Source organism: Callorhinus ursinus, unplaced genomic scaffold, assembly GCF_003265705.2.
Source record: "Callorhinus ursinus isolate GAN/ISIS: 27379988/994484 unplaced genomic scaffold, GSC_fseal_2.0 scaffold22, whole genome shotgun sequence".
NCBI lineage: Eukaryota > Metazoa > Chordata > Mammalia > Carnivora > Otariidae > Callorhinus > Callorhinus ursinus.
In genome coordinates, this window is record NW_027397084.1 from 26,398,498 (window position 1) to 26,420,153 (window position 21,656).

At 41.7% G+C, this 21,656-nt stretch overlaps 1 protein-coding gene across 1 annotated transcript; it reads right to left on the minus strand.

The window, feature by feature from the left end:
- Window positions 1–20,440: 20,440 nt before the first annotated feature.
- Window positions 20,441–21,572, minus strand: DPPA5 (developmental pluripotency associated 5). Its single transcript, XM_025890320.2, has 3 exons — window positions 21,411–21,572; window positions 21,140–21,319; window positions 20,441–20,671 (listed from the first exon to the last, which is right to left on the minus strand). Exons 1-3 carry the CDS (start codon window positions 21,520–21,522, stop codon window positions 20,613–20,615), a joined length of 351 nt encoding a protein of 116 aa, XP_025746105.1. The 5' UTR covers window positions 21,523–21,572; the 3' UTR covers window positions 20,441–20,612.
- Window positions 21,573–21,656: the final 84 nt, after the last annotated feature.

The following is a 21,656-nucleotide window of genomic DNA, read 5'->3' on the forward strand; positions in this document are numbered from 1 at the left end:
ATGCTGTGGTAATTGCTCCCCCCCCCGCCCCCCGCAGAGCCCCTGCAGCTATTGTACCAGGAAGCTCTTCAACTAGCCAGACTCAGCAGGTTTAGGCATCCAATTATTACTAAATAATATCCTAAGTAGCAAATAAAAGGATCTTCACCAAAAAATTTTTTGAATAATATCTGTCTATAAAGTTCTCAATCTTATACCCACTGCTATTTTAAAAGAAACAATCAGGGGCACCTGGGTGGCTCAGTCAGTTGAGATCCAACTCTTGGTTTTGGCTCAGGTCATGACCTCAGGTTCATGGGATCAAGTCCTGGGTGGGGCTCTGCACTCAGTAGAGAGTCCGCTTGGGGATTCTCTCCTTTTCTTCTCCCTCTGCCCCTCCCCCTTCCTCACGCACATTCTCTCTCGCAAATAAATAAATCTTTAAAAGGAATAATCAGTTTAGGACCTGATAAAGAAAAGGAAGTGTTCTTGATCTTTGGCTACAAAGTTACCTAAACCATCTTAGACCAATTGCAGGAGAAGGCTGACTGAACACAGAACTCCCCAGACTCTGGGCGCAGTTGTGAGACTTGCCCACAAGAAGTGATAGTTATTTTGCTGCAACATGATTGATAGATAAACTTGAAAACTCTTCCCTTTCCTCATTATCCTTTAAATACTTGATGATCTGTGAGGAATTTTAAGAAGACTGCTTTTATGACTGTGTCTTAAAAATTGTAAGACAGGGCGGCTGGCCCGCTAAGTCAGTAGGGCATAAGATTCTTGATCTCAGGGTTGTGAGTTTGAGCTCTATGTTGAGGGTAGAATTTACTTTAAAAAAATAATAATAATTTAATAAAAGTTAAAAAATAAAATAAATTAAAATAAAATAATAAAAAAAATTGTAAGGCAAAGGCCACTTGACCTCTTAAATGGGACATCCAGAAATAGGGTACATAAGAATCAGCATAAATAATATTCTAGCTCTACCTAGTGGCCAACATTGGGATTAACTCCTGAAACTAGAAACTGCCAAATTCGCAGATGTGAACATTAACAAAAAGGGGGGAATGTCCATATGTTAGGTTAAAAGGGCCATAGGTAAAACAGGAATGGTCAAATGTTCAATATGGCAGTGTTTGTGTTTTTCAGCTATGCTCTTAAAAGATGCCCAAGAAGAGTTGACAGATTATCCCTGTATTATAGAATTGGCCCCCTGGGGCACCTGGGTGGCTCAGTCGTTAAGCATCTGCCTTCAGCTCAGGTCAGGATCCCAGGGTCCTGGAATCGGGCCCCGCACTGGGCTCCCTCTTCGGCGGGAGGCCAGCCTCTCCCTCTCCCACTCGCCCTGCTTGTGTTCCCTCTCTCGCTGTCTCTCTGTCAAATAAATAAATAAATAAATCTTAAGGAAAAAAAAAAAAGAATTGGTCCCCAACTAAATATAAAGAGAGAATTGGCTATTTACAATATAGAAGTATATTGACAGAAATTGTCCTTTACAGGAAACCCTTGCAAAGAAGAGGGTCTGGAATAGCAGAAAATCCTCGTAGCCAGGATTGCCAGATAAAATACAAGATGCCCAGTTTTATTTTAATTTTAGATAAACAAATAATTTTTTTATATAAGTATGTTTCAAATACCTAAAACGTAAGGAGTTCTTTTCAACAAATGACAGGTTGTGGGGAGGGGCGCATGGGCAGGATAGGAGGTGAGAGAAATGGATGAGGGTGTTAAAAGGTACAAACCTCCAATTATAAAATAAATAAGGGGGCACCTGGGTGGCTCAGTTGGTTGAACGTCTGATTCTTGATTTCAGCTCAGGTCATGATCTCAGGGTCATGGGATCAAGCCCTATGTCAGGCTCCACATTCAGCAGGGAGTCTACTTGAGATTCTCTCCCTCTCCCTCTCCCCTTCCCCCCACTCTCTCTTGCAATCATGTTCTCTCTCAAATAAATAAATCTTACAAAAATAAAATAAATAAATACTGAGGATGTAATGTACAGCATGGTGACTATAGCTAAAAATAGTGTATAGCATATTTGAAAATTGTTGAGAGTAGAGCCTAAAAGTTCTCATTACAGGAAAAATTTTGTAACTATGTGTGGTGATGGATGTTAACTAGACTTATTATGGTGATCATTTTGCAATATAAACAAATATCAACATGTTGTACACCTGAAGCTATTATATGTCAATATAACAATTTCATAGTTATAGCTCAATTTTTTAAAAATTAAAGTGATAATTCAGTGTTATCAAATTGATAGATTTGAAGAAAATACTTGAAAACTAAAAAAAAAAAAGCAAATAAACCAAAACAGGATGGGGAGCCCAACAGAAAAAGTGGACAAAGAACATATTTAGGCAATTCACAGAAAAGGAAAATAAATGACTTACAAGTATTTGAGATGATCTACCGAATTGAGAAGTGCGTATTTAAACAATAAGACTGAGGGGCGCCTGGGTGGCTCAGTTGGTAAAGCATCCGCCTTTGGCTCAGGTCACCATCCCAGGGTTCTGGGATTGAGTCCTGCATTGGGCTCCCTGCTCAATGGAGAGCCTGCTTCTCCCTCTCCCTCTGCTGCTCCCCCCTGCTTGGGCTTTCTCACTCTCTCTCTCTCAAATAAATAAATAAATAATCTTAAAAACAAACAAAAAAACTATAAGATGGAGAAAATGTCAGAGGACTGACCCTATCTAACTTCAAGACTTACTATAAAGCTACAGTAATCAAGATGGTGTGGCACTGGCCACTCCCCCAAAAAAAGACAAATAGATCAATGGAACAGAATAGAGTCCAGAAATAGATCCACACAAAGTATAGTCAACTTATTTTTGACAAAAAAGCAAAAGCAACACAATGGAGAAAAGATAGTTTTTTTAACAAATAGTTATGGAATACCTGGATAACCACATACAAAAAAAAAAAAAAAAAAAAAGCATCACATAGCTAAATAAAATGCAAAACCATAAAACTCCCAGAAGATAGCACAGGAGAAAATTTAGATGACCATGGATCTGTGATGACCTTTTTTTTAAAAATCTTTTATTGTTATGTTAATCACCATACATTACATCATTAGTTTTTGATGTAGTGTTCCATGATTCATTGTTTGTGCATAACACCCAGTGCTCCATGCAGTACGTGCCCTCTTGAATACCCATCACCAGACTAACCCATCCCCCCATGCCCCTCCACTCTAGAACCCTCAGTTTGTTTCTCAGAGTCCATAGTCTCTCATGGTTCATCTCCCGCTCCAATTTCCCCCCCTTCATTTTGCCCTTCCTGCTATCTTCTTTTTTTTTCTTAATATATATTGCATTTGTTTCAGAGGTACAGATCTGTAATTCAACAGTCTTGCACAATTCACAGCGCTCACCATAGCACATACCCTCCCCAATGTCTATCACCCAGCCACCCCAACCCTCCCACCCCCCACAACTCCAGCAACCCTCAGTTTGTTTCCTGAGATTAAGAATTCCTCATATCAGTGAGGTCATATGATACATGTCTTTCTCTGATTGACTTATTTCACTCAGCATAACACCCTCCAGTTCCATCCACGTCGTTGCAAATGGCAAGATCTCATTCCTTTTGATGGCTGCATAATATTCCATTGTATATATATATACCACTTCTTCTTTATCCATTTATCTGTCGATGGACATCTTGGCTCTTTCCATAGTTTGGCTATTGTGGACATTGCTGCTATAAACATCGGGGTGCATGTACCCCTTCGGATCCCTACATTTGTATCTTTGGGGTAAATACCCAGTAGTGCAATTGCTGGATAGCATGGTAGCTCTATTGTGATGACTTTTTATTTATTTATTTTTGTTGAGGTATAATTGACATATAACATTATATTAGTTTCAGGTATACAACATGATTCAGTATGTTGTATACATTGAAAAATAATCACCACAATAAGTCTAGTTAACATGTTACCACACATAGCACAATAAAAAAAATTTCTTTTTGTAATGAGAACTTTTAAGATCTACTTACTTAGCTTTCTTAACTTTCAAACATGTAATACGGTATTATTCATTATAGTCACCATACCATGTATAACATCCCCATGGCTTATTTATTTTATAACTAGAAGTTTGTACCTTTTGATACCTTCACCCATTTTGCTCACCCCTACCCTTCACCTTTGGTGACCACCAATCTATTCTCTGTATCTATGAGTTTGGTTTCTGTTTGTTTTGTTTTTTAGATTCCACATTCAAGTGAAATGCACAATATTTGTTTTCTCTGAGTTATTCCACTTGGCATAATACCCTCAAGGTCCATCCATGTTGTCACAAGTGGCAAGATTTCATTCTTTTTTATTGCTGAATAGTATTCCATTGTATATATTGTTGGTAACTTTTTAGATGCAATATCAATGGTACAATCCATGAAAGAAATAGTTGATAAGCTGGACATCATTATAATTTAAAACTTCTGCTCTGTGAAAGATGCTAGAAGAAAATATTTGCCAAAGACATATCTGATAAAAAGCTGTACCCAAAATACATAAAAACTCTTAAAATTCAACAATAAGAAAATTAACAACCTGATTTAAAAATGGGCAAAACAGGGCACCTGGGTGGCTCAGTGGTTAAGCGTCTGCCTTCAGCTTGGGTCATGATCTCAGGGTCCTGGGATCAAGCCCCTCACTGGGCTCCTTGCTCAGTGGGAAGTCTGCTTCTCCCTCTCCCACTCCCCCTGCTTGTGTTCCTGCTCTCGCTCTCTCTGTCAAATAAATAAATAAAATCTTTAAAAAAAAAAAAGGGCAAAACATCTGAACAGACACCTTACCAAAGAAGATATACAGATGGCAAATAAGCATGTGAAAAGATGGTTCAGATCAGTGTCATTAAGGAGTTGAAAATTAAAACAACAAAATACCATTACACACCTATGAAGGCCAAAATCAAAAACACTGAAAACAACAAATGTTAGCAAGAATGTAGAGCAACAGGAACTTTCATTCATTGCTGATGGGAATGTAAAGTGGTACAGCCACTTTGAAAGACAACTTGAAAGTTTCTTACAAAAGTGAACATACTCTTACCATATGATCCAATAATCATGCTCTTTTGTATCTACCCAAAGAAGCTGAAAACGTATGTCCACACAAAAGCCTACACATAGATATTTATAGCTTTATTCATAATTGCCAAAATTTGAAAGCAAACAGGATGTCCTTCAGTAGGTAAATGGATAAACTGTGGTATATCCAGACAATGGACTCTTAGTGCTAAAAATAAACGAGCTATCAAGCCATGAAAAGACATGGAGGAAACTTAAATGCATATTACTACACTTAATAAGCCAATCTGAAAAGGCTACATAGTGTGTGATTCCAATTATATGACATTCTCTTAAAGGCAAAACTATGAGGCAGTAGAAAGATAAGTGGCCGCCCAGAGTAAGGGGAGGGGAGGGGTGAATTGGCAGAACGCAGAGATTTTTAGGGAAGTAAAACTATTCTGTATGATACTATAATGGTGGATACACGTCATTATACTTTTGTCAAAACAACACCAAGAGTGAATCCTAATGTAAACTATAGAGTTTCTCAGTGATAAAACTGTGTCAGTGTAGGTTCATCAGTTGTAACAAATACAGCTCTCTGGTAAGGGATGTTAATAGTTAGGGAAACTCTGTGTGCGTGAGTGTGCTCACGCGTGCGCACACACACATGCATGCATGCGGCAGTGGGCTTAGGGGAATCCTCTGTCCTTTCTTCTCAATTTCACCGTGAACCAAAAACTGCTCTAAAAAATAAAGACTATTTTTTTTAAAGGGGTAGTAGGTGTGGCAACTCTCAGCCCATTGCCCACCTTGAGGTTATAAAAGGAAGCTTGATCACTGGCAGAGATTTGATAGAGGTAAGTGAGAAAATCTCAAAAGTACCACTCCGAGAGCCTGACCTGTAATCTTTAGAATTTGGTGATGAAGGGAGTGGTCCCTTGAGGCAAGACGCTGGCTGGTTACTCTAGCTCCTATGGGCAAGAAGTGTCTTCAGAAAAAAAGGGCTACACTTCCACAGAAAAAGAAGCAAAGGTATTTTGTTTCCTATAGGTTTCTCGAAGCAGAACCATCCTTAGCTGTCTTGAAGACACCAGCAAAGTGACTCAAACTAGCAGGGTGAATGTGGTGGAAGCACAGAAAGGCAAGAAAAAAAGAATTTATGTTCGAGACATAAATTAAGTGCTGTTGAGGTATTATGTGCCAGCCCCAAAAATGATTAGACAGGGTTTCCATCTTTGTGCTTTTGAGCCAATAGAAGATAAATTAGTATTCAAATAATTTCAATATAATATAATGCTGGGAAGGTTAGGTTTTATACTGTGAGACTCGATGCCACTGCAACTGAAGGGTTTAAGGTGTTAAAAATGGATCAGATTCGGTGGCAATGTAGTTGGATATAATGGAACCAAATACGGAGGCAGACAGACCAGGTAAATCACAATATCAACTGCAAGCTCAAAGTGAGTGCTAAGGGCCTGACCTCTGAAAGTGGAAGTCAGCATGGAAAAGAAAAGGCAATTCAGGCAAAATCTGAGAAAGAGGCAAAACCTGATTAAGCTTTAAGACTGACTAGATTTAGGAGATGAGGACAAGAAAAAGAGAAAACAAAACATGATAAGATTCGTTTGTTTTTTGTTTTTTTGGGGGGGTTGGTGGTAAAACAAGAAAGGAAGTTATTTCAGAAAACACAGTAAGATTCTATGCATATCAGACTAGCAAAAAAACCTGAGTATATCAAAATTTTGTGACAATGTGAAGAAACTGGAACGTGTATGCACTTTTGGTGGAAATTAAGCCTGGTGTTGACCATTCTGGTGTACAACCCAGCAGTATTTAGTGAAGTTAAGTGTGAGAAGTACGAACATAACCTACAAGCCCAGAAAGCACACCACTACTAGTTAATTGCCCGAGAAGTTTCCCCACATATCCACAAGGGGGCACGTACAAAGATGTTCGTAATAGCATTGTTTGCGGAAGTAGGAACTAAAAGCAATCTAAATGTCCATCATTAGGGTAAAAGATGAGTGGTAAGTCATCTTACCTGACATGTGACAAGCAGAAGTAAAAGGCAATTAACTAAAGATATGCCCAGATGATCTTAAGGACATGGTATTGGATTTTAAAAGTAAGCAAGAATTTGGGGCACCTGGGTGGCTCAGTCATTAAGCATCTGCCTTTGGCTTAGGTCATGATCCCAGGGTCCTGGGATCGAGCCCCTCATCGGGTTCCCTGTTCAGCCGGAAGCCTGCTTCTCCCTCTCCCACTCCCCCTGCTTGTGTTCCTGCTCTTGCTGTCTCTCTGTCAAATAAATAAAATCTTAAAAAAAAAATTAAAATAAGCAAGAATTAAATCTATAGCACAGTAACATTTGTGTACATTTTAATCATACACATACACAAAGCCATACAATATCTTTACAAGATCTTATACAAGGCACATTTGAGTAGGAACCTGGAATCAATGTGAAGATAGGGGATCGGGGGAAAAATATTCTTATCTATGAAACAAGAGAAGGGTTTATATGGACCTATGGTGCCCATGTATCTCACCTGAGAAGAATCATAGCCACAACATTTTCTGTTGAGGTTCAGGGGAAAAAAATACACAACTGACAAAGCTGCCTACACATTTGCAAGGAAGTAGACGACAACTATATAAACACACAAGGAAGGAAGAAAGAAGGGAAGAAGGTAAAAAGGAAGGAAATGCATGCAAAAGATTAACTTCCTTAAGTACAAGCAAACAAAATTCAGGGGAAAAGTGAAGGAAATTCTTGATAATGGCTTCAAGTTTTAGAAAAAAAATATACTAATGTGCTTTTTTTTCTAAAATAGAAAAATTGAAACTGAAGTTCATATGCAAGAATAGCTAGGAAAATAGAAAAGACTAGGAAAATACTGCAATGGAAGAATTATGAGTGGGGACAAGCCCCACCAGAGACTAAAATGTACTATATAACTTCATAATTTAAAAAAGTGTGGTATCACAACATGAATAAACAGACAAGTAAAACAGAATAGACAGGGGCGCCTGGGTGGCTCAGTTGGTTAAGCAACTGCCTTCGGCCCAGGTCATGATCCTGGAGTCCCGGGATCGAGTCCCACATTGGGCTCCCTGCTCAGCAGGGAGTCTGCTTCTCCCTCTGACCCTCTTCCCTCTCGTGCTCTCTCTCATTCTCTCTCTCTCAAATAAATAGAATCTTAAAAAAAAAAAAACAGAATAGACAGTCCAGAAGTAGATGCAACAACATATAGATATCTAGACTGTGATAAAATCAGATCACTGGGACAAAGATGGACTTTTCCTATCCATATATTAGAACAAGTGGATAGCCATTTGCAAAGAGAAAAAACTAGATCCATTCAAATTACAAAACAAGAATAAACTGCAAATGGATAAAAGATCTAAAAATTTTAAAAAGGTAGCTATAGGGGCACCCGGGTGGCTCAGCTGGTTAAGTGACAGACTCTTGGTTTTGGCTCAGGTTGTGATCTCAGGGTCCTGAGATTGAGCCACACATGGGCCTCCGTGCTCAGCACATAGTCTGCTTGAGATTCTCTCCCTCTCCCTCTGCCCCTCTCGCCACTTGTGTGTGCTCTCTCTCTCGCAAATATGTAAATAAAATCTTAAAAAAAAAAAGTAACTACATAAATCCTAGAGGAAAACATGACTTAATTCCCCTAAAAGTTGTATATAGAGACTAAAAATTCAGACACAATAAAAGAAAATACTGATAACTTTCACTTCATAAAAATAAGTAAAGTTGAATATCAAAAAATACCATAACATCAAAAGAAAACAGCAAAAACATTTGCAATATATATCACAAAGGTCTTACATCCCTAATATATAAAGAACTTTAAAATTCAAGGAAAAGGACCAAAAATCTGATAGAAAATGAGCAAAGGCACCAACAATTTACAAAAAAAAAAAAATTAAATAGCCTTTAAACATATGAAAAGATGTTCAACTTTACTCATAATAAATGCAAACTAAAAATACATTGAGAGGCCACTTCTTTTTTTCTTTTTCAGGAACCAGTATTTATTATCAAAGTCATATTGAATGTCAACAAGATGCCACAACTACAAAAAATTACACACTCTGCAATCTCAATGCAAACAGTCAAATGGAACCCCAGTCATTAAAAAAGTAATTCAAATTATTCCAAAAAGCAAGTGAATTTTTTATACATCCAGCCAACATATTAAAATGGTTAACAAGCAAAAATACAAATTCAGTGGTCTGGTATCAGTGTCTTTTGTTGTTGTTTTGTTTTGTTTTTAAAGATTTTATTTATTTATTTGAGACAGAGATGGGGAGAGCCCAGAGGGAGAGTGAGAAGGAGAAGCAGACTCCCCACTGAGCAGAGAGCCTGATGTGGGACTTGTCCCAAGGCCCTGAGATCATGACCTGAGTCAAAGGCAGATGCTTAACTGACTGAGTCACCCAGGCGCCTTGGTATCGATGTTTTAAAAAGGTAACTGCTTAAGCATTTCTAATGATTTGAACATCAACCTCTTGGCCAACCAGCTTCATCCCATTCATCACCCAGCAGGCTCTCTGAGCCACCTCTGGCCACTCAAACGTAACCATATCACATCCCTTGGATTTCCATTCTCCATCTTGATGTAGGCATACAGCACATGGCCACATTCCTTGAATTTATCTTTTAGCATCTTCCCTGTAAAATCAAAATGGGAGAATTCTCACAAATATCTGGCAGGCCTTCCTGGCCACCCCAGGAGCATGTGAAAGGCAATTTCTTTTCTTTTTTTTTTAATTTTAACCTTTTATTTTATTTTATTTTATTTTATTTTATTATGTTATGTTAATCACCATACATTACATCATTAGTTTTTTGGGTTTTTTTAAAGATTTTATTTATTTATTTGAGAGAGAGAGAATGAGAGAGAGCACATGAGAGGGGTTGGGGTCAGGGGGAGGAGCAGACTCCCTGCCGAGCAGGGACCCCGATGCGGGACTCGATCCAGGGACTCCAGGATCATGACCTGAGCCAAAGGCAGTCGCTTAACCAACTGAGCCACCCAGGCGCCCCATCATTAGTTTTTGATGTAGTGTTCCATGATTCATTGTTTGTGTGTCACACCCAGTGCTCCATTCAGTACGTGTGAAAGGCAATTTCTTATCCCAAAATTCAAAAGTATGATAACACACTCAGAATGTAAGGCTTTAGGGAAACACATCCTTATATATTGCTGGGGGGGGGGAGACACACAAAATGGCACCACATTTACAGAAGAGAATTTGACAAATATCTAACAAAACTACATATGCACTGACTCTCTAACTCAGCCATTCCCGCTTCTAGGAATTTACTCTGAAGATATCACATCCAGGAATACAAATATACATATGCACATGGATATTTATTGCAGCATTATTTATAATTTATAATTGTACAATATTGAAAACTACATAAATGCCCAAATATAGGAGTGGTTTAATAAACTATGTTATTGGCACACAACAGACTATTATGCAACTATATCAAAAAAAATGAGGAAGCTCTTATTTATTTTTTTTTAAGATTTTAGTTATTTATTTGAGAGAGAGAGAGAGCATGAGAGGGGGGAGGGTCAGAGGGAGAGGCAGACTCCCCGCCGAGCAGGGAGCCCGATGCGGGACTCTATCCAGGGACTCCAGGATCATGACCTGAGCCGAAGGCAGTTGCCCAACCAACTGAGCCACCCAGGTGCCCCAAAGCTCTTATTTATTACAGTGATTTCTAGAACTTACTGTTAATCTTTTAAGTGGAAAAAGAAATGTTTATTTTTTTATTTTTTTAAGATTTTATTTATTTATTTGAGAAAGAAAGAGAGCACAAGCAGGTGGAGCGGCAGGCAGAGGGAGAAGGAGAAGCAGGCTCCCTGCTGAGCAGGGAGCCCGATGTGGGACTCGATCCCAGGACCCCGGGATCATGACTTGAGCCAAAGGCAGTTGCTTAACCAACTGAGCCACCCAGGTGCCCCAAAAAGAAATGTTTAAAAGAATACACACACACCCATACACATCGATAGTGATGGGGTTCAGGGCAGGCAGACCCAAAATATGCCACTTTGGCATATTGATTATTTTGAATCAAAGCTACTTAAACAGGGGCGCCAGGGCACCTGGGTGGCTCAGTCGTTAAGCGTCTGCCTTCGGCTCGGGTCATGGTCCCAGGGTCCTGGGATCAGGCCCCGCATCGGGCTCCCTGCTCGGCGGGAAGCCTGCTTCTCCCTCTCCCACTCCCCCTACTTGTGTTTCTGCTCTCGCTGTCTCTCTTTCTGTCAAATAAATAAATAAAAATCTTTAAAAATAAATAAATAAAATAAACAGGGGTGCCTGGGTGGCTCAGATGGTTAAGCGTCTGCCTTCGGCTCAGGTCATGATCCCAGGGTCCTGGGATCCAGCCCCGGATTGGGCTCCCTACTCAGCAGGGAGTCTGCTTCTCCCTCTCCCGCCCCCCCTCCTCATGCTTTCTCTCTCTCTGTATCTCTGTGTCTCAAATGAATAAATAAAATCTTTTAAAAAGAAAAGCTACTTAAACAGCCAGTGCAAGAAGGATACTCTGACCCTCCTCTGTCCTCCTGAAAGCAGAAAATACATCTCCCAAATCTTACCCTCTCTGTAGCAGGACATACCCTTATCCCAAAGACACACCCTTATCACCAAAGACAGGGAATTCAAGAGAAAGAACACTGTATAGACCAACCCTGTGACTTTTTCACTAATTTACCACCCCAAGCACAAACTCCTTTGTCTTATCAATTCTTCACAAATTTATTGTTTTTTTTGTCTAAATAAAACATATAAAGGGCGCCTGGGTGGCTCAGTTGGTTAAGCGATTGCCTTCGGCTCAGGTCATGATCCTGGAGTCCCTGGATCGAGTCCCGCATCGGGCTCCCTGCTCAGCGGGGAGTCTGCTTCTCCCTCTGACCCTTCCCCCCCATGTGCTTTCTCTCTCTCTCATTCTCTCTCTCTCAAATAAATAAATAAAATCTTAAAAAAAAAAAAACCATATAAAGCCTACCAGTTTTGGTTAGTTCTTTGAGTCTCGTATTTCATGAGCTCCTGTATGTATGAAATTAAATATTTTTCTCCTGTTAATCTGTCTTATGTCAATTTAATTAGTAGACCAGCCAAAGAACCTAGAAGGGAAGAAGGGAAAAATTCTCCTGCCCTGCAATAGCAAGTGCACACCTAGAACACAGATCTTGGTTTCTAAATAGTATTCCCAATATTATTCCCAACTAAAAGGAAACAGGAATCCTTAGAGAATTGACTGATTCCAGGACTAGAACAGGAAAGGTACAAAATATGTCTGAAACATCTTGTTTTGCCAGAAAGTAAGCAAATACTTGGGAAAAAATGATGGGCATGAAGCTAAAAGACACATAATCATTATCAGAAGGCTCACCTGGCTAAATCTGGGATAACTGGAATTTCAAAATAAATGATAGTAATAATGGATTATGAACTGAGGCATATTACCAGATACCCGTATACAAGACACACAGCCAGCTCCCTGTAACCTCACTTGCTCTATGACATTGCTCCTTGACTTAAATGCTACTGCCTACTTCACAGATGGCTTTTTTACCGTAGCTTCCAAGGGGTGATGTTAGCACCAGTCACTAACCCTCAAGCACATTATATTAGGGTAAAGGAACCTTGGCCCCGTGGGGCCAAATTGAGGGCCATACTCACAGCATGTAGCAAGGAAAGAAAGGGGATAATATAGAACTTTGTAGATTATTTGTGTAGTTTTCTACTAATAAAGCATTCTATTATCCCACTCTTCATTCACCTTAGACTACTCTGCTACCCTCTTCCAAAACCAAAGGGCCCTATGTTGAGTCCACTTCATTCTTCCAGCCTCTCCTATCAGCTTCTGGCTCTGTGCTGGATATCATCATTTTGTATCCACTCTCCTCCCTTCTCTGCCCCACCCTGTGTCCTGGAGGGCTGATCTGCATGGATAGCTATAATATAATATAATATAATATAATATAATATAATATAATATAATGTAATAGGCGCCTGGGTGGCTCAGTCATTAGGCGTCTGCCTTCAGCTCAGGTCACGATCCCAGAGTCCTGGGATCGAGCCCCGCATCGGGCTCCCTGCTTGGCAGGAAGCCTGCTTCTCCCTCTCCCACTCCCCCTGCTTGTGTTACCTCTCTTGCTGTATCTCTCTCTGTCAAATAAATAAATAAATAAATAAATAAATAAATAAAATCTTTAAATAATAATAATAATATTTCAAAAGGACTGAATATATATTCAAATTCATCCCCTATGAATCAATAAAAAAGACAGTGCAATAGAAAAGAGCAAAAGACATAGTCATTTCAAAGAAAAGAAAAAACAAATAACTCGTAAACATATAAAAAGATGCTCAACTTTATTAGTAATCAAGGAAATGCAACTAAAACACAATGAAACTTCATTTCATATCCACCATAGTGGAAAAAAAAATTAAAAGTCTAACAAGACAAAATGGTGGCCGAACATAAACTCTCAGACACTACCTGGGGAACTACAAATTGGTATAACTATTTTGAACATTTCCCAACTCATTTTAAGAGGCCTGTGTTACCCTATTACTATAACCAAATGATAGTACCTAAATATAGATGCAAAAATTCTCAAAAAAGCTATAACCATATCAAACCCAGCAAGTTATAAAAGGAATAAAATATCACAACTAAGAAGGATAATCCCAGCAAGGCAAGGCAGGTTCAACATTCAAAAATCAATCGATGTTGAGTTCCAGTCCAAGATGGTGACATAGAAAGACCCTGACCTCACCTCCTCCACAGATACACCAACAAATCTACACCAATTTATAAAGCAATTCCTCCTGAAGAAGAACTAAGGGCTGATTAAGCAGCTTCTGCACAACAAAAGAAAGACCCATTGAGAATGGCAAGAGAAATGGTAACAAAGGGAACCCCCACCCTCCCCAGCACTGAGAACTACAGTGGGGAGGGATAGTACTGTGGGACTGTGAACAGATTTCTCCACCCTGGGGCACAGGAAAAAAAAAAAAAAAAGCCTGCAGTTTAAAAGGGCAACTATAACATAAAGAAACCAGCCCTAGAATCTTGCCAAATGTCTGGGGAGCTACTGGGACTTTCTCCAGATTACCTCGATAGTACAGACAGAAGCAGGGTCCTGGCACCATAGCTGGCCTGCCGCCTCAGCAAGCCTCAGGCCCCTAACCTGCACCAGTCCCAACCATCCCACCAAGGCAGCTCCAGCATGGAGCACACCAGAACACACCTAGTCAGGGCACACTGCAGCTCCAGACATTTTGACAAGCTGACACAGATGCACAACACCCTGGAACACTCCAGGCCCATACCACTTCCCTCCAGCTAACTTGTCAAGGCACTCCAGGAGCAAAGTACCCAGGTACCCAGCCCACACCTGCCTCAGCTCCAGCTGCCCCACGAGGGTGCCCCCTGCATGGAGCACCCTGAGACACTCCAGCTTGTACCCACTTCAGCTCCAGCCATCCCACCTGCGCAGCCCCAGAACAGAGTGCCCCAGGATTCCTAGCCCCTGCCAGCCAGTCAAAGTCACCATGTACACACAGTCTACACAGGGGATGACATGCAGAAGATCATTCCTTCAAGTTTAGAAGTAGCTGTTCTGCCTAATACATAGAAACAAACACAGAAAGTCAAACAAAATGAGGAGACAGAGGAATATGTTCCAAACAAAAGCAAGACAAAACCTCAGAGAAGGAAAAAAAAAACCTAAATGAAACAGAGATAATCTACCTGATAAAGAGCTCAAAGTAATGGAGAGAGGGAATGAATTCACTCAGTAAGAACTTCAACAAAGAGAAAGAGAAAGTATAAAAAAGGACCAATCAGCAATGAAGACTATAGTTACTAAAATAAAAAATGCACTAGAGGGAATCAACAGTAAATTAGAGGATTAGTAATCTAAAAGACAGAGTAATGGAAAGCACCAAGCTGAACAGCAAAAAGAAAAATGAATTTTTTAGGGGCGCCTGGGTGGCTCAGTCGTTAAGCGTCGGCCTTCAGCTCAGGTCATGATCCCAGGGTCCTGGGGTCAAGCCCCACATTGGGCTCCCTGCTCGGCGGGAAGTCTGCTTCTCCTTCTCCCACTCCCCCTCCTTGTGTTCCTGCTCTCGCTGTCTTTCTCTCTCTCTCTCTGTGTCAAATAAATAAATAAAATCTTTTAAAAAAAAAGAATTTTTTTAAAAAATGAGGAGGGGTACCTGGGTAGCTCAGTCAGTTAAGCTTCTGACTGGTGAGTTCCAGCCCCCGCCCCCAGCATGGAGCCTAATTTTTAAAAAAAATTTTTTAAATGAGGATAGATTAAGGAATGCTTTGGACAACATCAAGTGAACAATCATTCACATTGTAGGGGTCCCAGAAGGAGAACAGACAGAGAAAGGAGCAGAAAAATTATTTAAAGAAATAATAGTCAAAAACTTCCCTAACCTGGTGAAGGAAACAGACATCCAGGTTCAGAAAACAAAGAGAGCTCCAAAAAAGATGAACCCAGGGATGCCTGGGTGGCTCAGTCAGTTAAGCGTCTGCCTTCGGCTCAGGTCATGATCCCAGGGTCCTGGGATTGAGCCCCGCATCGGGCTCCCTGCTCCATGGGAAGCCTGCTTCTCCCTCTGCCTGCCGCTCCCCCACTTGTGCTCTCTCTCTCTCACAAATAAATAAAGTCTTAAAAAAAAAAAAAGATAAACCCAAAGAGGTCCACACCACAACATTTAATAATCGAAATGTCAAAAATGAAAGATAAAAATTCCTCACCTAGAACTATGAAATTAAAAGCTCTCAAAGTACGTATGAAAATCTGCATTAAATAAGCATGCCATGTGACTTTATGCTTACTGAAGTTTTTGAAGAGGTACTTGATATTAGAATGACAGATTTTAAATTCCTTAAGGCTGCTTAATACAGGTACCAATTTAGAATGACATATGTGTATGGTGGGGGTGGGAATGATGGAAGGAGTAAGAGGAGTGCTAAAAGTTGATAGACCTAACAGTCTGCAAACTGGTGTCTTGAGAATTGCTTGGGGTGGGGGGAGACCCTTCCCCCCCAAAACATACACATATGCTTGTTGGAATTGGGTCCAGGAACCCAAAATAAGTGAGAATTGAGAACCCTCATTCCCTCTCAACTGATTTAGAAATGGAGGTAGAATCAGATTAAGCAAATTAATTTATTTTAAGCCAATGGCTCTCAAGCTTAGTGGCTTGTTAAACCACAGGTTGCTAGGCCCCACACCAGAATTTCTGGTTGAGTAGGCCTGAGGTGGATCTAAAATATGTTTCTAACAAGTTCTCAGGTGATGCGGCTACTACTGACCAATGACCTCCTTCCACTTGGATTTTCTCATTGGTAAAGTGGGCAATAGTAATGTTCTATGGATTAATGAAAATCAAGATATGGAAGTGCTTTTTCATTACATGTGTTCCAAAGTATTATAATCTTGTTGAATGGAGTAAAATGATTTATTAAATCAATCTAGACAAATTTTCTCCAGTGTTACAAAATATATCACCCAGGGTGAAAAAGCCAAAAAGTTAATCCAAAGTAATCATTTTTAAAGTCAGGTTATGGGAGTGAGAAGGAGCCATCCTAGGCAATTCATATCTTCTCACCACCCACATGTCCCCTGCTCCGTGGGCCCATCCCACCCACAAAGCCACCATCCTGAACACAGGGGATGGCTCTGGCCACCAGCATTAGATTATCCCCTACCCTTCACCACAAATGAACCTGGGACCCTCTCCCTCAAACTCTCCTAATGCCTCAAAAAGAAAGGAATTATCAATCTGTTCCCCCTTTTTGTTCCTTTCTTCAGACCCAAAGCCCTGATTCACTCTAGTTTCTTTGTGGTACTCGTCCCTCTTTAAAGTCCCACGGCTGTGGTAGTTCAGGCTAGGAGTCCTTGAAGGTTAGACATTTTCCTATTTTCCTTTTTCAGCAACACAACTGATCACTATTTAATTTGGCAGTTTGATAAAGTTAAGTCCTAGATATCCCCAGTGCAATGACAATAACCATGCTTTCTATTAAAGTTAGGGGGGAAAAAATCCCATGAAATTAGGTCCAGCTTTTAGGGTAATCTGGTGCTTCCAAAACTGCTGCAGATTCCAAAACATGGCTACAGGACCTGCTAGAGCGGCCTCTCTCTCTGGACACGCTCTCCCAAATTCTACGTGCCAAACAGAGAAAACCTCTTATTTCTGATTAACCATACACTTTAATGTTTCAGATTTCATTCAGGTAATTGGTTTTCTGAAAAGATTTCCTGAAATCCTGAAAATGCTCCCTGGCCACATCGTCATTTTTGTTTTCTCTCTAGAGCAAGGTTTTTGGGAGGGGGCAAAGCAGACACTCAATAAAAAGTTTCTGGATTAAAGGAACTGATGGGAGCAGTGGGGAGGCAAGGCAGAGGGATTAGAGAGGAATCAGGATGTAAACTGAAATCCCAGCTGGAGAGGAGATAGGAAATCAGTTTCTGTGTGGTTCTGAGGGACTAGAGCTTCTTAGACAAACTCACCGCCGGCTTAAAACCCCGGGGCACTTCCCCTGCTCTTAGCGTGGTCTGCGAGGCCCTGGGAGGACCAGCCTTCCTCCCTTTCCGGCCTTGCCTCCCGTCTGCTCCGCCTTCCTCCCGCCCCAGCCACGCGGCCCTAGCGCCGGTTCCCGACGTTTCCCTTCCACCTGGCCAGGCTGACTGCTGACAGCTAACTTGGCTCTCACCCAGAATTGACTTCCCTGGGGAACCTTCCCTGACCCCCGTGCCCAGATCCAGTCTCAAGCACCCTCAAGCTCCTCCAAACACTTGGCAGCCCGGAGTCCCATTCCCCACGACGCCCTGGGTACCGGGTGTCCTGGCCGCGCCTCCCTGGGAGCACACGGTGGGAGGAAGCCCTGCCTGGGCAATCCGGGCCAGGACCAGCCGGGTGCGTCTACACCCACTCGGAATCGCTCCCTTCCCCACTCCATGCAGAGTCTCATGTGACCCTCAAATTTTATATACATATTTAAATGTGAATATATGAATCCTGAGGGGGTGTGATTGATGTGCCTCGGTTTTCCGAATCTGTGAAGTGGTAATATTGAAAGAATTAGGTGAGTCACTAAATACAAGAGCCTGGTGGAGTTCCTGGCAGGCCTGAGGCTCAGTCACCGTCAGCTATTGTTAACCACATTTTGGCCAGAGGATTTCACTAGATTGGGTTTTGCTTTTGTTTATCAATTGTTTTGTAAGCAATCCAGGCTTTCCTTAACTACGCCCTAAATTTACCTCCCTTCTAAATCTGGTCAGCGCTAACCTCTGCCCTTCTGTAGGGCAGACCTCCATTTCCATGACAATGAAAGCTGTTTTGCTTCTCTTAATCCTGTACTTACCTTTGGTGGAAAACAGGCGAAAAGCTTAAAACTCAAGGCGGACAAAAAAAAGCAGCCACCCCAAGACAACTTTTTTTTTTTTAATCTTCGGGTTATTCCAGAACTTTTCCCATGAATTTTCTCCAAGTTTTGTGTTTTCTTTTGTAAGGCTGAAAAATCTTCAGTCCAGGGCATGCATGGAATTTATGGCATATGCTTAAATTTCCAAATTTTGCTACTTTGACACAGATTAACCTAAAGCTGTTTTCTGCACTTGGAAGCACAAACATTCACTGCCAACTGATTGAAGGGTGCACTAGCTGAGGACAACTTGCGGGAGCCACAACCGCTGGTCCATGAAGCAGACTGAAGAAGTACGGAACTCAGGAAGACTACACCTAATCGATCAGCAAAAAAAGTTTGCCAATCATCTCTGGGTGAGCTTGTGGAGAAACATGTAATCTCATATATTGCTGCTGGGTTCAAAATTATTTCAACCCCTGCGGAAGGCAGTTTGGCAATAGCGAGCAAACTTATGTATATGATTTCCTCTCTGGACCAGCAATTTTCCCTCTATTTATAGGCCTACATAGAGTACTTGCACACCTGCAAAACAATGACCTTGAAGGTATTCACCACAGCTATGGAAAGCCAAAGATTGGGAACAACCCAAAAATTCTTTGGTAGGGAAGCAATTAAATGGAATCATGCCCAACTATAAGGGAGGGAAAGAATCTACATTTATGATTGTAACTGTATTTTAAAAAAACTCTGGAATGGAAGAGTACACAAGAAAATAAAGCTTTTTATTTTTGGAAAGTAGAAATATGTGCATAAATGAATAGTTATGAGGATAATTTTTTTATAATCCTATAATGGATAGGAGACTTTTCTATTATTTTGGTATTCCGATCCATATGAATGTAGTATCTATTAAAAATTTATAAGTAAATGTAAATATTAGTGTTACTTAAGAAAATGCTGTTTATTCCAATATAGCAACAAGTATTCTCCACTTTTCTGTCTCATTATATTGCATATCAGCTCGTGGTCTATTAAGCTTACAAGCGTATAAAACTACTACACTGATGGGGTTCCTGGGTGGCTCAGTCGTTAAGCGTCTGTCTTCGGCTCAGGTCATGATCCCAGGATGCTGGGATGGAGCCCCCGCATCAGGGCTCCCTGCTTGGCGGGAGGCCTGCTTCTCCCTCTCCCCCTGCTTGTGTTCCCTCTCTGTCTCTGTCAAATAAATAAAATCTTAAAAAAACAAAAACAAAAACTACTACACTAAGAAGGTACTGACATTTCTATGTTTTGGAAAATACTTGCTTTTCATTTTACACATGTCAACCTATTATAGTTATTTTTAAAAAGAATTCAGGTCGGGGCGCCTGGGTGGCTCAGTCGGTTTTAAATGTATGCCTTTGGCTCAAGTCATGATCCCAGGGTCCTGGGATAGAGCCCCTCATCGGTCTCCTTGCTCAGTGGGGGAGCCTGCTTCTCCCTCTGCCTGCAGCTCCCCCTGCTTGTGTTCTCTCTCTGACAAATAAATATATAAAATCTTAAAAAAAAAAAAATCAAGGTCAGTTCCAGACAATATCACATTTCCCCTAAAATTGACTGGGCTTTGATCAAAGCTGCATCTCAAAATCAAACTCCTATGCCTTTTATTTTATTTTTTTAAGATTTTATTTATTTGACAGAGAGAGACACGGAGAGGGAACACAAGCAGGGGGAGTGAGAGAGGGAGAAGCAGGCTTCCCGCCAAGCAGCGAGCCCGATGTGGGCTCAACCCCAAGACTCTGGGATCATGACCTGAGCCGAAGGCAGACGCTTAACGACTAAGCCACCCAGGCACCCCCTCCTATGCCTTTTAACCCTAGCCATGTGTGCTCTTGGACCTTTTTCTAGCTTTGAAGGTTTTATTTAAGGGTTAAGCTCAAGGGCCACCTTGGCTGTGATGTTATCACCAATACTTCAAACATCAAGGAGCTATTTATTTAAAATTTTATTTTAATTAGCAAACCTGGGAGGGGGAGCCACATTAGAACTCAGAGACAAAGGTGGAGACCCAAAAATCAGCTGGTTTTTCCTTGTCAGGCTGGAGGAGAATTTCAACCAGACCACATCCATTCCAGCTCTGGAGACAGTTTACTCTTTAAATCCTGATTCCAGGTACGTTGGTTGCAAACTGGCTTCACTTCATCCAAGGACCTAGCTCTAGGGCTTTCATGGCATCCTCAAGTTTGAGCATCCCTGCACCAGAAAGCAACAAGTGTGCATGAGGGGAGAGGGTAAGAGCCCCTGGACAGTTCTCAGCCTCTTTCAAGGTTCCTTTCTGGGACTTTCCAGCCTGGCATTCTGCACCTGGGATTCTTGGGAATGTCAGAAGGTGGGGCCGCTGAGCCCATTCCAATATCCCCCAAGAAGCTAGAGGGAGTGTTGGGAGGGAGGGTAAGAACTGGGATCAGGTCTCAGGTAACACTTCCCTATGAAGCCAGGCCGCCTCTCATCCTGGTCTCACTCCAGGGTCTCTAGAACCAACAGACGGTATTACAGCATCTCAGGGGCAGCCCAGATATGGAGGGGCGCCCCTGGTGAAGCTGAGGTGCGGGTGTTGGTTGCGGTGAGAAGAGAGGGAGAGAGTAGAGAAGGGCTACAGGAGAGGGAGTAAAACCACCCACGCGTCCCCAGGCCAAAGGACCTCGTCCCCAGGCCTCTCACCTCGTTCCTGTCGCTGGCGGTGCCATTCGGCCATGGACTGGAGCATCCACCTGGCCCTGAGCTTATACAAGTAAGAGCCATAAACCACGATCTCGGTGAGGTCCGAGGATTCCAGAACCTTTAGCTCGAGCATGACTTTGCTCACTTGCTCGATGTACGGGATTCGAGATCCAGCTGGGCCTGTTTGGGGAAGAATATGAGCGCTTAGGCCCACGGAGAGAGACCAAGACGCCCGAGCCAGGGCACCCAGGTCAGGATTGGGCTCACTCACCAAACATAGCTTCCAAGAGCTGCGTCTGGACCTGCAACACCTCGGGATCTTTCAAGTCTTCGGGAGCTTTCACCCACGGTGGAATATCTTTTCGTTTTGGTAGCGTCCCCATCTGGACTGCCTCAAAACTTACCACACTCCAACCTAAGCTAGGCCTGAGCCGCCCCGGCCACCGCGCGGAGAGGTGAGCACCGGAGAGGGCCCCGCCCACGACAAGCCCCGCCCACGACAAGCCCCGCCCCCTGC